At 42.5% G+C, this 13706-nt stretch overlaps 2 protein-coding genes across 3 annotated transcripts in view; one reads left to right on the forward strand and one right to left on the reverse strand.

The window, feature by feature from the left end:
• The window catches only part of NCEH1 (neutral cholesterol ester hydrolase 1), a 30593-nt gene that overhangs the window by 13790 nt on the left and 3097 nt on the right, over positions 1–13706 (reverse strand). The window contains exons 2-3 of the mRNA XM_032224973.1: positions 4481–4712; positions 1871–1940 (exon numbers count right to left, since the gene is read on the reverse strand). Coding sequence (XP_032080864.1) covers positions 1871–1940; positions 4481–4712 — 302 coding nt within the window. The remainder of the gene's footprint in view (positions 1–1870; positions 1941–4480; positions 4713–13706) is intronic.
• Positions 9178–13706, forward strand: part of ECT2 (epithelial cell transforming 2) — an 84475-nt gene continuing 79946 nt past the window's right edge. For both annotated transcript variants that reach the window (XM_032224967.1, XM_032224969.1), the window contains exon 1: positions 9178–10089. The gene's annotated coding sequence lies outside the window, so the exon portion shown is untranslated. The remainder of the gene's footprint in view (positions 10090–13706) is intronic.

The following is a 13706-nucleotide window of genomic DNA, read 5'->3' on the forward strand; positions in this document are numbered from 1 at the left end:
TTTCAGCCCTTATGAGGCATAATGAGTGAAATGATCTCACTTCTTCCATGCTTTGCCTGCTTTTCTCATTGCTTCTCTCTCCGACAATCAGCTGTGCTTTAAAAGCTCTTTTTAAAATCCCCAATGAGGTGATAAAAAGCACATGTGCATGCTCAAAACCAGCAATCTAATGTGCTGAAGCTGACCAGACTAAGGACTCTAGCCAGATAACCTGGTGGGCAGAATTTTTTTTTCCTATTTTCCTCCCCAAAAACTAAGGTGCGTTTTATACTCTGAAAAATATGGTAGTTGCAACATACTTATTCAAGTTGCCTTTTGAAAGCCACCTTTGGGATGCCTTTTGGCAGAAAGAGTAATGAGACTTTCCTTAGTCAAATTGCTTGTCCAAGGCTAGAAAGTAGACTGGGGTTTTGCTATTCGAGATGCAAGCAAAGATGGACATTTATATCAAATTACCTAACTGGCCAACTAGAGGCCAAAAGAATCTAAAGCTGAAGGTAAGACTTCAGAAGATAAGACGAAAACCAAACACATCACATTATGGTTCAAGTAATTTAATGACCGAAGATTTAGCCTAGGATGATACAGTATTGTATGCTAAAATCAGAGCTTGTTTTTAGTACAGCTATGAATATGGATGGCACCATTTGTGATGAATGAAGGTGAACCATTTGTTTACTCTTGCCAAGAATGCTATCATGATCGGTGTATGGAATTGAGTTCAGCTGAATGGTATGCGTCGTTCCAGTTGTGGCACGCCAATGGAGCTGGCAGCAGAGTTGGACAGTGAGGAGGTTGGGAAGGAACATGGGCCAATCCTGGAGGCTGGGGAAGGCTCGGACGAGGGCTCTGCATTAGAGGCAGAGATGGGGCCAAGGCCATCTGGCAGTTCTCAGCTGCCTTCAGAGGTAGAGAGCAGTGAGGCAGAGGAAAATCTAGAGCCTGTTCCCAATGTGTGCATGCACAGAGCTGCCTGAAGAAAAGGGCAGCTAAGAAATCAGGGTCGACTTGGGAGTAAAGCCACAGGTGGACGGTGAATGGCCCCTCCCATAGGAAATAAAAGGGGAGTGGGCTTTTGTGGGAAACAATTTGTTTGTTTGTTCGTTTGTTTGTTTCAGGAGTGTCCGTGAATCGCAGACTCTGTGCCCAGTCTTTCCTTGCACAGCACTGCGTTTGGAAAATATTTACATGGCAGCTTTCCAGTGGTGGGATTCAAATAATTTAACAACCGGTTCTCTGCCCTAATGACCAGCAGGGTAGGTGGGGCTTGGTGGTCATGTGACTGGATGGGCATGGCCAACTCAACATCACTCACGTTGATGGGTGCTTCACCTTAGCTGTTACAATGTAATAAGGGTTAACCAGAGAGGCAGTTTCTGTAAGCAGGGCAATAAAGATTAGATTAGAAACAACACCAGAATGTTTCCTTCCTGCCTTTCTTATAGGATTAGCCCTGTAAAGTGGAAAAAAACAAAATGAGATTTCTTCCAACAACTGGTTCTCCAAACTGCTTAGAAAGTTACCAACTGGTTCTTCCGAATAGGTGCGAACTGGCTGAATCCCACCACTGCAGCTTTCCAAGCTCGATAAGGTCTGTGGTCATAACTTCACTTTTGAATGTGAATGAGAGGAATTCACATTCGTTTAATAAAAGGAGTTTTGTTGGGACCAGGAATCTGCCTCCTGCTTTTTGGGGAAGCCTAGGTCAGAACAGTTCCAGAACCTTATCCTTCATTCTCCATATTCTAAGTTCTACTCTGTAGCAATTTAATTTTTTTCCCTTTCCTCTTCTCAAATCTTGCCAAACAGTAAAAAGACAATAAAACCCAGTCCATACCAGTTTCTTAATTATTGATTACAACATACTTACTCAATTGAGAGCACAACAGCATCCAGAGATTCGGCCATAACCTCACAGAGATGATTATAGTAGCCTCCTTCTGCAGGGAGAGACAGTCCAGGATGAGAGAGAAGTTAATGCTGACAATACAGTTGTAGAATGTCCAGAGGAAAGATATTTTTATTTATAATATTTGCAAAACTACATAGTCTGCAAATGACATTATTGATGCATAAAAACATTTCTATTGGACTTTTGAGAATCCCAAGATTGCCAAATGAAAAAAAAAGGGGGGGGGGATATCCTGAACAATTAAGAAAAAAGGGAAATCCCAAAATCAAAACCCAATTAGGACTTTATGGTAACTGGCCACAGAATTCTGGAAAACAGAGTCCAGAGTCACCTTGTAGGGGAGAAGTGTGTGTGTGTGTGCGCGCATAACTCTGAACTCTTTGAGCAATTTCAACCAAACATAAGTACACAGATGACTTACTCTCTGGAAACAAATACTATGGGGATAAGATATCCCTAACACCACTCCAGCGAATGTTCTGTTAAGATAAAACCTGTTGTGCCTTAAATGGCTTCTACTGTACAGCACAGTGGTTGCCATGATAATGCTTCACAGTACTCCACAAGGGGGCTCCCTCTGGTAAGGGGAAAAATCCAACATTAGAAATTACACTTCTGGGAGCACAGGGAAAACATTTTTAACTAATTTAATTGTCACCAAAATCAGGACTCGGGGAGAAGTTGCTCATGCCATCACCTCTTCAGGAATTGCAGTGACGTTAATGGAAGGAAGGAGGACAGCCCATTCCGCAATTACATTGCCACTTGACATCACCAGTCCTGTCTAATATAGGATTGGATAAATAAATACCTGGATAATGCCGGGTTATCAGCTAGTAATAAATAAAAAAGGTCGAAAGATCAAGTGGTAGTGTAAGTCTTTTCATTTCACAATCTGTCTTTGGGTTTCCTCCACACGTTATTTTCAGCAACCCAATTCAGGGAAAAATGGATTGCCATTAGGATTAGAGATTCAAGACCAGAAAGATGCTTCAGATGGTACAGGTGGGCTCACTTTAAAGCAGCTGCATCTTTTCTAGGGATCGTGAAGTAGCCACGTGTTCTTGGGAGAAAAGACGCAGCTTCTTTAAAAGCCTGAAAGTACCATATTTTTCGGAGTATAAGATGCACCGGCGTATAAGACGCACCAAGATTTTGAAGGGGCAAATTTTAAAAGAAAGTTTTTGCACTCTGCAGACCTTGCAAAAATGGTCTGGTTTTTTTTGCAACAATGGTCCTGGTTTTTGTCCAAAAAAAGGCCATGCATAGACTTTAGGAGGCTAGTAGAGTGCTCCTGGGGGCTGTGGGGGGGGGGGGAAACGAGCAAAAAAACAGCCCATTTTCCATTCATTTTTGCCCTCCCCAACCCCCAGCAGCAATTTGAAAGCCTCCTAAAGGCTATGCATGGTTATTTTTGCAAAAGGGGTGGGGTTTTGGGAGGCCAAAAATGCTGTATTCAGTGTATAAGATGCACCCAGATTTTCACCCTCTTTTTGAGAGAAAAAAGTGTGTCTTATACTCTGAAAAATATGGTAGGTGCTACATCACTATGCCTCTGTGTTCCATAGCACCTTCTGTGTTCAAACTCTTAAGTCTGGCAAATTAGTACTGTACAAGTAGTACTAATAAAGGGGATTATTTGAGGCTCAGGGTTGACATGAGGACTCTCTGGTGCTCTCTGATGCTTGCTTGTATTCTTGCAGACGTTTATTACCAAACTAGGTAACATCAGTGCCAGTGATGATGGCAATGAAACATCTGCAAGAAAACAAGCGAGCTCTGAGATCACCAGGGAATCCCTCATGTAGAAGTAGTTTTTGGTTAAGGCAACCATTCAGATCAAAGCTACAATGCCGCTGAATGAGTAGTTCTTGTGACCAGAATCGTTCTTACGACTAGTGATCAAAAATCCAGCTGTCCAGTACTCCTGTGGTCATAATCTCATCATTTGGGAATTTGGTAATCACCTTGCACTTTAAGAGGGTTGAAATATCTAGCAGTCACATGATCACCATGCGCCACGGTGGCACATTGGATAGAATGCAGTATTGCAGGTTACTTCTGCTGACTGCCGGTTGACTGCAATTTGGCAATTTTTCGGACTATAAGACGCACCGGAGTATAAGACGCACCATGATTTTGAAGTGGTAAATTAGAAAAAAAAAGGTTTTTCACTCTGCACGACTCGTTTTTTTTTGCAAAAAAAAGGGAGGGGCATGCAGAGCTTTGGGAGGCTGGTAGAGTGCTCCTGGGGGCTGAGGGCAACAACGGATCCATTTTTTGCTACTTTTTGCCCTCCCCAGCGCCCAGGAGCACTTTGCAAGCCTCCCAAATCCTCTGCACGTCCATTTTTGCAAAGGGGGTAGGGTTTCAGTAGGCCCAAAATGCTGTATTCAGTATATAAGACACACCCAGATTTTCACCATCTTTTTTTGGGGAGGGGGTAAAAGGTGCGTCTTATACTCCAAAATTATGATAAATTGAATTGCTAAATTATCCCGCAGCAAATTGTTCTGTGATGAAATTGGCTACGGCAAGTTGTCCCATTCCATTTTTCAGACTGCTTACTTGCACTTAACAAAGCCCATCCTCCTCCATGGATGTAAACGATGCTGCGATGTAACGTCTTCTGGCTGACCTGTGTATCTGGCTGATACACTCGCACCTCAACACCATCAAATATGGCGTCTGTTATCTTCACAGGCCGTGCAGAGGGCATGTTCTTGCTCTCCAGCCAAGTAACAAAACTATTTAGCAATTTTGCATGGTGGCCCAGTCCTATGTAATGAGCCAGGTCGCACTAAGGAAAAAAAAACCAGAAACAGTGAAAAGGCAAAGGATTGGAGAGACATCCTACATAATTAAAACTATAGACACACATTCGGTATGATATACATATAAACCTTAATACTACAGCAACTGCAGTAGAATATAGCTGCATCAGAAGCGCTGCTGGGGGAATGGTTAGAATGCAATACAGGTAGTCCCCACTGTACGACCACAATTGAGCCCCAAAAATTATGTTGCTAAGTGAGACACTTGTAAGTGAATTTTGCTTCATTTTATGACCATTTTGTGACAGTTGTTAACAGAATCAAGGCAGTTATTAAATTTGTAACAAGATTGTTAGGTGGATCAGACTTCCTCGATGAACTATGTGTGATGATTTGCTTAATGACCACATCACCATGTTACTTGGACCCCTGACACCATGCTTGTCAGAAAAGGGGATCATGTGACACCAGGACACTGAAACCGTCATAACCACAAACCCATTGCCAAGCATCTGAATTTTGATCATGTGACCAAGGGGATACTGAAGTGGTCGTAAGTATGAAAAAAAGCCACAAATCACTTTTTTCAATGCTGTGGTAACTTGGGTCAGTAAGCGAATTGTTACAGGTAGTCTTCGACTTACAACCACAATGGAGCCCAAAATTCCTGATGTGAACTGAGACATTTGTGAGTGAATTTTGCCCCATTTTATGACCTTTCTTGCCACCATTAAGTGAAACTTTGTAGTTGATAAGTTAGTATCAACTTATGCAAATCTGGCGTCCCCGTTGGCTTTGCTTGACAGAAGGTCACAAAAGGTAAATCACATGACTTTGGGGCACACAGGCGATGGTCATAAGTACGAACCAGTTGCCAAGCATCTGAATTTTGATCGCATGAACATGGGGAAACTGCAAAGGTTGTTCCTGTGAAAAACAGCCACAAGTCATATTTTTAGTGATTTTGAAAGGTAACTAAATGGAATAGAATAGAATAACAGAGTTTGAAGGAACCTTGGAGGTCTTCTAGTCCAACCCCCTGCTTAGGCAGGAAAGCCTACACCACTTCAGACAAATGGCTATCCATCATCTTCTTAAAAACGTCCAAGGTTGGATTGTTCAGAACTTCTGGAGGCAAGTTGTTCCATTGATTCATTGTTCTAATTGTCAAGAAATTTCCCCTCAGTTCTAAGTTGCTTCTCTTCTTGATTAGTTTCCATCCATTGCTTCTTGTTCTACCCACAGGTGCTTTGGAGAAGAGCTTGACTCCCTCTTCTTTGTGGCAACCCTGAGATATTGGAACACTGCTATCATGTCTCCCCTAGTCCTTCTTTTCATTAAACTAAACATACCCAGTTCCTGCAACCGTTCTTCATATGTTTTAACCTCCAGTCCCCTAATCATCTTTGTTGCTCTTCTCTGCACTCTTTGAAATGAACTGTTGTAAGTCGAGGACTACCTCTATTCAAGGATGACCTGTATGTTATTCTTGTTCTTGTATTAAGACTGAAGGTACAGATTCTATGGGGCTGCCCATTTGACCCCCTAAAGTATGGTAAAAAAAATATCTAACCTCTAGCTCACGGGTGTCAAACTCACGGTGTCACATTACCATCACATGACTATCACGAAGTTTTCCCCCTTTCACGGAGCCGGGGTGGGCATGGGCAGTGCGCGATGCATCCGGCCTGTAGACTGGTGGTTTGACACCCCTGCTCTAGCTCAAACTGCATTTGCGCAATCTTTCTAATTCATGACACGATGAAAGAAATTACAGGAGATAAAATACAAACCCGAAATCTTTCTACTGGGAATAATCAAAGGGAAATATACAAAGAAAATTAAGTACATATTAACACATCTGCTAAGTACAACTAGAATAGCATTTGCCCAATGCTGGAAACAAAATAATACCCCCTCGGATGAATTAGTGATTAAAAAAAAAAATTTTGGATTGTGCAGAGATGGACAAATTAACACTGAAATTAAAAGATAAAGAAGAGTCGGAATATTATGAAATTTGGAACAATTGGTACAAATGGCTGCAAAACAAGAATGAAATTAATTAAGCCAAAAAACTATATATAAATATATATAGAACTGTGTATAAAGGTGTGTAAATATAGAAGCTAAATATTATATACATGTACAGGTATGATGACATAACAATGTTGATGTCATGACTGTAAGGTGCTGTAGAAGGGAAAAACTAATAAAAAAATCTGCTAAAAAAAGAAAGGGGCATGGGAGAAAACCCCGCAGGCTTTGTTTAGGACAGGGGTGTCAAACTCAAGACCTGGGATTGGATCCAGCCCGCAAGGTGCTTAGATCTGGCCCTCGGGGCCACCTTATTAACAGTGACCGGCCTGTAGTGCCTCTGCTAGTGAAAACAGAGCCCCCTCCTGAGCTCCATTTTCACTGGCAGAATGCTAGAAGAGGCTGTTGTGGCCAAAAATGGAGCTCCGTTTTCTCTGGCAGAGGGCTGCAGGAGGATCTCCCCCCCAGCCCCGCCAAGGCCACGAGAGGAGCCTCTGACACAAGTGATGCCGAGCTGGCCATGCCCACCCTGGCCCGCCCAAGGTCAAAAAAACAACCATGATATGGCCCTCAATGAAATCGAGTTTGACACCCCTTGCTTAGGATAACTAAATAGGATAACATGCTATCCACAGAGGTCATTAGAACTCATTTGGACGGAGGCAGTACAGAATAGACTTCTTTATTGGCCAAGGGTGATTGGACACACAAGGAATTTGTCTTTGGTGCAGATGCTCTCAGTGTGCACAAAAAGAAAAGATACATTCGTCACAAATCCTAAAGTACAACACTTAATGGTAGCCCTAGGGTACAAATAAGCAATCAAATCATACTAGGAAACAGTCAATATAAATCAGTCATACAGTCGTAAGTGGGAGGAGATGGGTGATAGGAAGGATGGGAAAAATTAATAGTCGTGCAGACTTAGTAAATAGTTTGACAGTGTTGAGGGAATTATTTGTTTAGCAGAGTGACGGCGTTTGAGGAAAAACTGTCCTCGAGGCACGCGAGGCATTGCCTGTCAGCTCCAGCGTGCATGCGCCCACTGGCCAGCTGATTTTCGGCAGTTTTTTGATCTCCGGAGGATTCCCTGAAGCCTCCAAAGGGCGAAAAACAGCCCAACGCAAACCAGAAATGAGGAGAGAGAGCTGCTGGCAGGAGGGGGTGGGGGACAAGTGGCAAGGAAAGAAGCTTTTTTCACTTGTGCTGGCTGCTTTGTTCTCCTTTCCCCAGTGCTACTAAAAGGGACCCTGCCTGATCCTGGAATCCAAAGGGAAATCAGGAGAGAGCTGCCAACAGGGGGGAAAGACAAGTGGCAAGGAAAGAAGAAAAGAGGCTTCTTTCACTCTAGGTGTCTGCTCTTGCCCTTTTCTCCATTTCAGCCTTCCCTACCCACCATCCATGGAGCCTTCCCCACCCACCATCGCCCAGGTCCTCGCTTCTCCCAAGCATTTCTTTGCCTACCTGATTTCCAGCTCCATCGCGTTTCTTGCTAGCGTGTGCAGAGAAACAAAGTTTGTGGGACTAAAAAAAAAAAAACCTTCAATCAATCAATCAATTACAACTTGGGGGGGGGGATAGATCTCGCAAAGTTGGAATTGATTGATTGAAGGTTTTTGTTTGTTTTTTAGTCCCACAAACTTTGTTTTCCTGTCCAAAACGGCAAGGAACACGATGGAAAAATGCTACGGAGGGGAAATTAGGTAGGCAAAGAAATGCTTGGGGGAAGCGAGGACCTGGGCGGTGGTGAGGGGGGGCAAGCTCCATGGAGTGGGGCTGAAATGGAGAAAAGGACAACAGAGCAGCCACCTTGAAGGGAAAAAAAGCTGCTTTTTCTTATTTCCTTGCTGCTTGTCTTTCCCCTGTGCCAGCAGCTCCCTTCCTCATTTGTCTATTGACTATAATGCCCAGGATCCTCTTAAATAGAGGGGGGGGGGATTTAGCAACCAGACTCACACCTGCCGGAGTAAAAAGGGCCCAATCTTTACACAGGAGAATGATAAACGGAAGGTTTTTTGACACAGGAGCACATTTGAGCATCCCACCCCCACCCTACCCCAATCTCTGCCCCTTTGTGGCAGAGCAACTTCTCCCCTCACTGGATGTTAGCCAAGGGGAAGCAGCCAGAGCAGGGAGTGGCGAGGAAGCCTTGCGTAAAAATGTGCGGTCCATACAGGGGGGGGGGCATTATGTTATGTGGGTGGGCACTCGAGATCGTGTGATAGCACGCATGCGTGTGCTTTTGGCATCCGAGGCGAAAAAGGTTTGCCATCGCTGGTCTAATTGTTCTGGTGTGCAGTGCTCTATAGCATCATTTTGAGCGTAGGAGTTGAAACAGTTTATGTCCAGGATGTTTGGGGGTCTGTAGATATTTTCACAGCCCTCTTTTTGACTCGTGCAGTATACAGGCCCTCAATGGAAGGCAGGTTGGTAGCAATTGTTTTTTTCTGCAGTTCTAATTATCCTCTGAAGGTTGCAGAACCAAACCAGACAGTTATAGAGGTGCAGATGACAGACTCATGGCATAAATAATAACTAAATATATTTGGTGACCTTAATCTATTTCATCTACGTTACAGGAGAGTTGGGATTTTAAAATGTAAGGGCGTAGAGTCATGTACATCAGCTGGAAACCTTTAGACGAAAAGGCAAGATAAATAAGTAACGAATAAAATAAATATGAAATATAAGTAAATGCCAGCAACTACACGATTAGAAAGTTGAGCCTTTGTCTGGCTGGTGAGCGACGTAATGCAGTTTTCTTATTTAGTTACAGAGAGGAAAAATGCCTTGCATAACTGGGAAGGATATAAATTGAGTATTTTCTGCCTCAAGTAACCCCTTGGGGAAATAGACAACAGACAAATTGGAGCAAGTCTTGCTAAGACAGAACTGGGTAAAAACTCAGTGACTGTATTTCAAATATCAGAAAGAGCAGCTTCCAGTGTCCAAGGTTCAGGGTTAAGCGTGTAGCAATCATAAACAGACATGATCAGGAAAGCAAAATTTACAGACAACCTTATGACCTGAATGACTTCATGGAAAGCCACAATGGATTTTTCTTGGAAACAGCATGCAACTGGTTCTCCATTGCAGCCTTCTTATAGGCTTAAAAAAAAAAAACTTTCCAAGCTAGCCTCTAGCATTAACGGTCTACCATTCAAGAAGCAACCTAGTTATTACATTTGTTTAGTTAATAGAGTTGGAAGGGACCTTGGAGGTCTTCCTATCCAACCCCTGCTCAAGCAGAAAACCCTATACCAGCTCAACAAGATCAGCCAAGTGTGCCTAGATGCTATCATCGAGAAAGCAAAATGCAAATAATTGCTGATATTCGCTAACTCCTGCCTCCTTCAACTCTCAAAAGTAAGTTCCAATAATTTCAGTGAGATTCACATCTAGGTAACTGGGCACAAGATAGCAGTCAGAGTTAAGGTTTTGTTGCTGAAACGTAGTTTTTAAATTACGAGATTAAATTTAAGACCAAGAATGATGGCAGCTCCTAGCATATATACAGTATCCACAAAGTTCTAGTCTGAAGAGTTGATTTCAAAAATATGTAATTTTCCAGCTCAAGATCTTTTTTTTTACTGGATGCATTAGTCCCGTGATGGCGAATCTATGGCATGCGTGCAGTGGTGGGTTTCAAAAATTGTTCGAACCTACTCTGTGGGTGTGGCCTCCTTTGTGGGAGTGGCTTGCCGCCCATGTGACCGGATGGGAGTGGCTTGCCGCCCATGTGACCAGATATGAAGATGCCGACGACACTTGTCAGAACCACCTTAAATTACCTCACACACAGCACTGGCATGCATAAGAATATGATGTAAACATGTTTTTTAAAAGGCATCTTTGGTTTGCATTAAAACAACTTCAACACACACAATGTTCTGATTGCACCACAAATGCGGTAGTCATCCTTACCTTTCACAGAGGCACTGAGTTTTATAAATATGAGCATAATAGTGTAGAATAATCATATCCAAGGACCAGTGGTGGGTTTCAAAAAATTGTGGAACCTCTTCTGTAGGTGTGGCCTGCTTTCCGGGTCCACTGGTGGAACCTCTTCTAACCGGTTCGGTAGATTTGACGAACCGGTTCTACCGAATAGGTGCGAACTGGTAGGAACCCACCTCTGCATGCGTGCCACAGGTGCCATGCCGAGCCATATTCGCTGGCATGGCAGCTCTCGGCAGGTCTCGGCAGCCCATAGCTCCAGCTTGCATGTGTGTGCCGGCCAGCTAATTTTTGTCCTTCTGGAGGGCTGAGGGAGGCCATTTTCGCCCTCTCCAGGATTCGGGAAAGCCACTCATGCATGCACAGGTGGGTGAGTCGCGAGCGCATGCACAGGTGGGTGGGCACGCACACTCGTGCGCGCAATAACACGCACACACAAAGTTTCGGTACACCTTTAAAAAAGGTTAGCCATCACTGCATTAGTCTATGCATACCTCTTTTCTATAGTTTCTCCTAAACCATTTCAATATATGAACAAGTTTTGTTTCTCAGATAAATCTACATTTTAGGGCTGGAGTACTGTAGTGCTATTAAAGGAGAGAGGAAGTGAGAGAATGTACATTTTGAACTACTATCTCTTGCCATCGGATATGTTTGGATTGATGGGAACTATAGTTTTAAACAACATACTTTTTAAACGTAAGTTAAAGATCCTGCTCAGTCATGGGGTTAGTCTTGATTTTTTTTTCTCGTTCAAGAGAGAAAACAAGTCCCGGGCATTCCAGCTGGAGCTTTTCCTTGATTGTTTGATAGCAGGGAGGAACCAAACTGCAGCAACCCTAACCATTCTTATTGCCATGCTTAATCAATTCCAAGAAATCAGGGTTCAAAAGCTATTGCAATATGTCAAATTGCCTAAGCCGTGTACTTGTCATTGTTTTTTTGTTGTGATACTATATTTTCCCGAAAATAAGGTCGGGTCTTATATTAACCCCCCCCAAAAAAGATGCACTAGGGCTTATTTTGGGGGAAATGTGTTACTAAAATGCATCCAGCTGGCTGACAATCTTAACTGGGGCTTATTTTGGGGTAGGGCTTGAATTAAAAGCATCTTGAAAAATTATGCAAGGCTTATTTTCGGTTGGGTCTTATTTTTAGAAGAAATGCAGGTAATGTTATTTGGATGACAGCCAGGTGTTTGGGAAACACCTGTTATTTACCTACTTATTTATTTTTAATTTGTGTTTTGGCAAATTCCCAATAACTCTCGGCACCTACATTCTGATTATCTCTGTGGGGCTGGATCAAAGGATAGCTAACTTAGTCATGTGTCAGCATCTGTTTTAAAAGGGTTAAAGAAAGTAATGAGATGTTTAAAGTTGGATAACTGAGCTGTGTATACGTATCTTATTGGCCAGTCCTTGCATGTTAATAAGAGTCTTGGAGTCCCAAGGCTAAATTCACACTTTGCACACGAAGTGTGCTTGTTTCATAACCACAGAGGTTTACGTTACACTTGAGGTTAAGCTAAAAGGTGCGGCTTGTAAATTATAATAAGCTTAGGTCAAATTTTTGCTTAATGTGAGTTGGGCAGCCAAGCAAATTAATCTTATTGTAATTGTGTAATCCTTAGTCTGAGCTTTGTGTTTGCTTGCACACATTTTATTACCTGATTAGGTAACATCAGCAGTGATACTGAGTGTAGAGTTTGCTCTCTGTTTATATACACCAGCTGGCCCTACTAGTGTTTCTAGATTTCTTGTCCAAAGTAATAAGGGTTGGGAGGTACACATGTCAATTGTTCTAATTAATGTCTCATTCCTGAGTTTACCAATTGACTATGTACCATCACGTTGGTGAGGAGTTTTAGCAACTACATAGATTAACATGTCATCCTCTTTTCCCATCTATCCCAGTAACAGAGACTTTCTCCAGACAACTAGGCCTTCTTCTCATAATGCGTTTGAATGACACCAGGTTGCACGAAATGCCACCCAGAATTCAGTTAATGTGAGGCTCATGTTGCTGATTTGCCTGAATGTCAGGCTTCCAAGAATTCTCTTAGCATTTTTGGATTTAGCTTGGCTTCACGACATATGAAGAGACTGGAGCGTAGTTTCAAATGGGAAACCACTGAATCTCCTAGATCAAGTTAAATCCTAAAATATGCTGCAGTGAGTCATTTAACACCTGTGAGGTTGTAAAGAGAGGTTGTAAAAACTGAGCAAAACTCACTTAATAACTGTCTGATTTAGCAATAGAATCTTGGGGCTCAACTGAGGTTATAAGTTGAGAACTAGCTGTATTATGTTAGTTGGAGAGCCAGTTTGATCTAGGGGTTAAGGTACCCATTTAGAAACCAGGAGATGATGACTTCTAGCCCAACCTAGCCACAAAGTCAGCTGGGTGAACTTATTGATTTGATATGTATTCCAATTAATTACTTCATTAAGTAACTCAAGGCAGAGAACAAACATGTGTCTCTCAGCCCACAATCTCAGGCTTGGGTGATCTGAAAAAAAACCAGACCCTGCATTTTTGAGAAAACACTAGGAAGAAAAAAAATGTTGGTTGATCTGGAAAAGTGTGGGTCACAAACACCTGAACTATATTGATTATACTACAGTGTTTGAAGTGTATGTGTGTTGTGTCTTCGAACACTATTTCTTCAGCTGGAGACTCCTATATCTCCCAACGTTCTCCCACCTAGCATTCTGTTCAGATTGCTATTTTCATAATCTCCATCAAAATTAGATTATGAGATTATGGAAGTGGAGACCCAATTGGTTTAGAAGGTTGAGACTGAGAAAGACTACTCACTGTACAGGTAGTCTTCAAGTTACGACCACCCCTGAGTCCAAAATTTATGTTGCTAAGCGAAATATTTCTTAAATGAGTGGGTTCCATTTTATGACTTTTCTGGCCACATTTGTTAAGTGAATCATTACAGTTGCTAAACTAGTGATACGGTTGTTAAGTGAATCTGGTTTCCCCATTGACTTTGCTTGCCAGAAGGTCACAAAAGG

This window comes from Thamnophis elegans, chromosome 10 (genome assembly GCF_009769535.1).
Source record: "Thamnophis elegans isolate rThaEle1 chromosome 10, rThaEle1.pri, whole genome shotgun sequence".
Taxonomy (NCBI): Eukaryota; Metazoa; Chordata; class Lepidosauria; order Squamata; family Colubridae; genus Thamnophis; species Thamnophis elegans.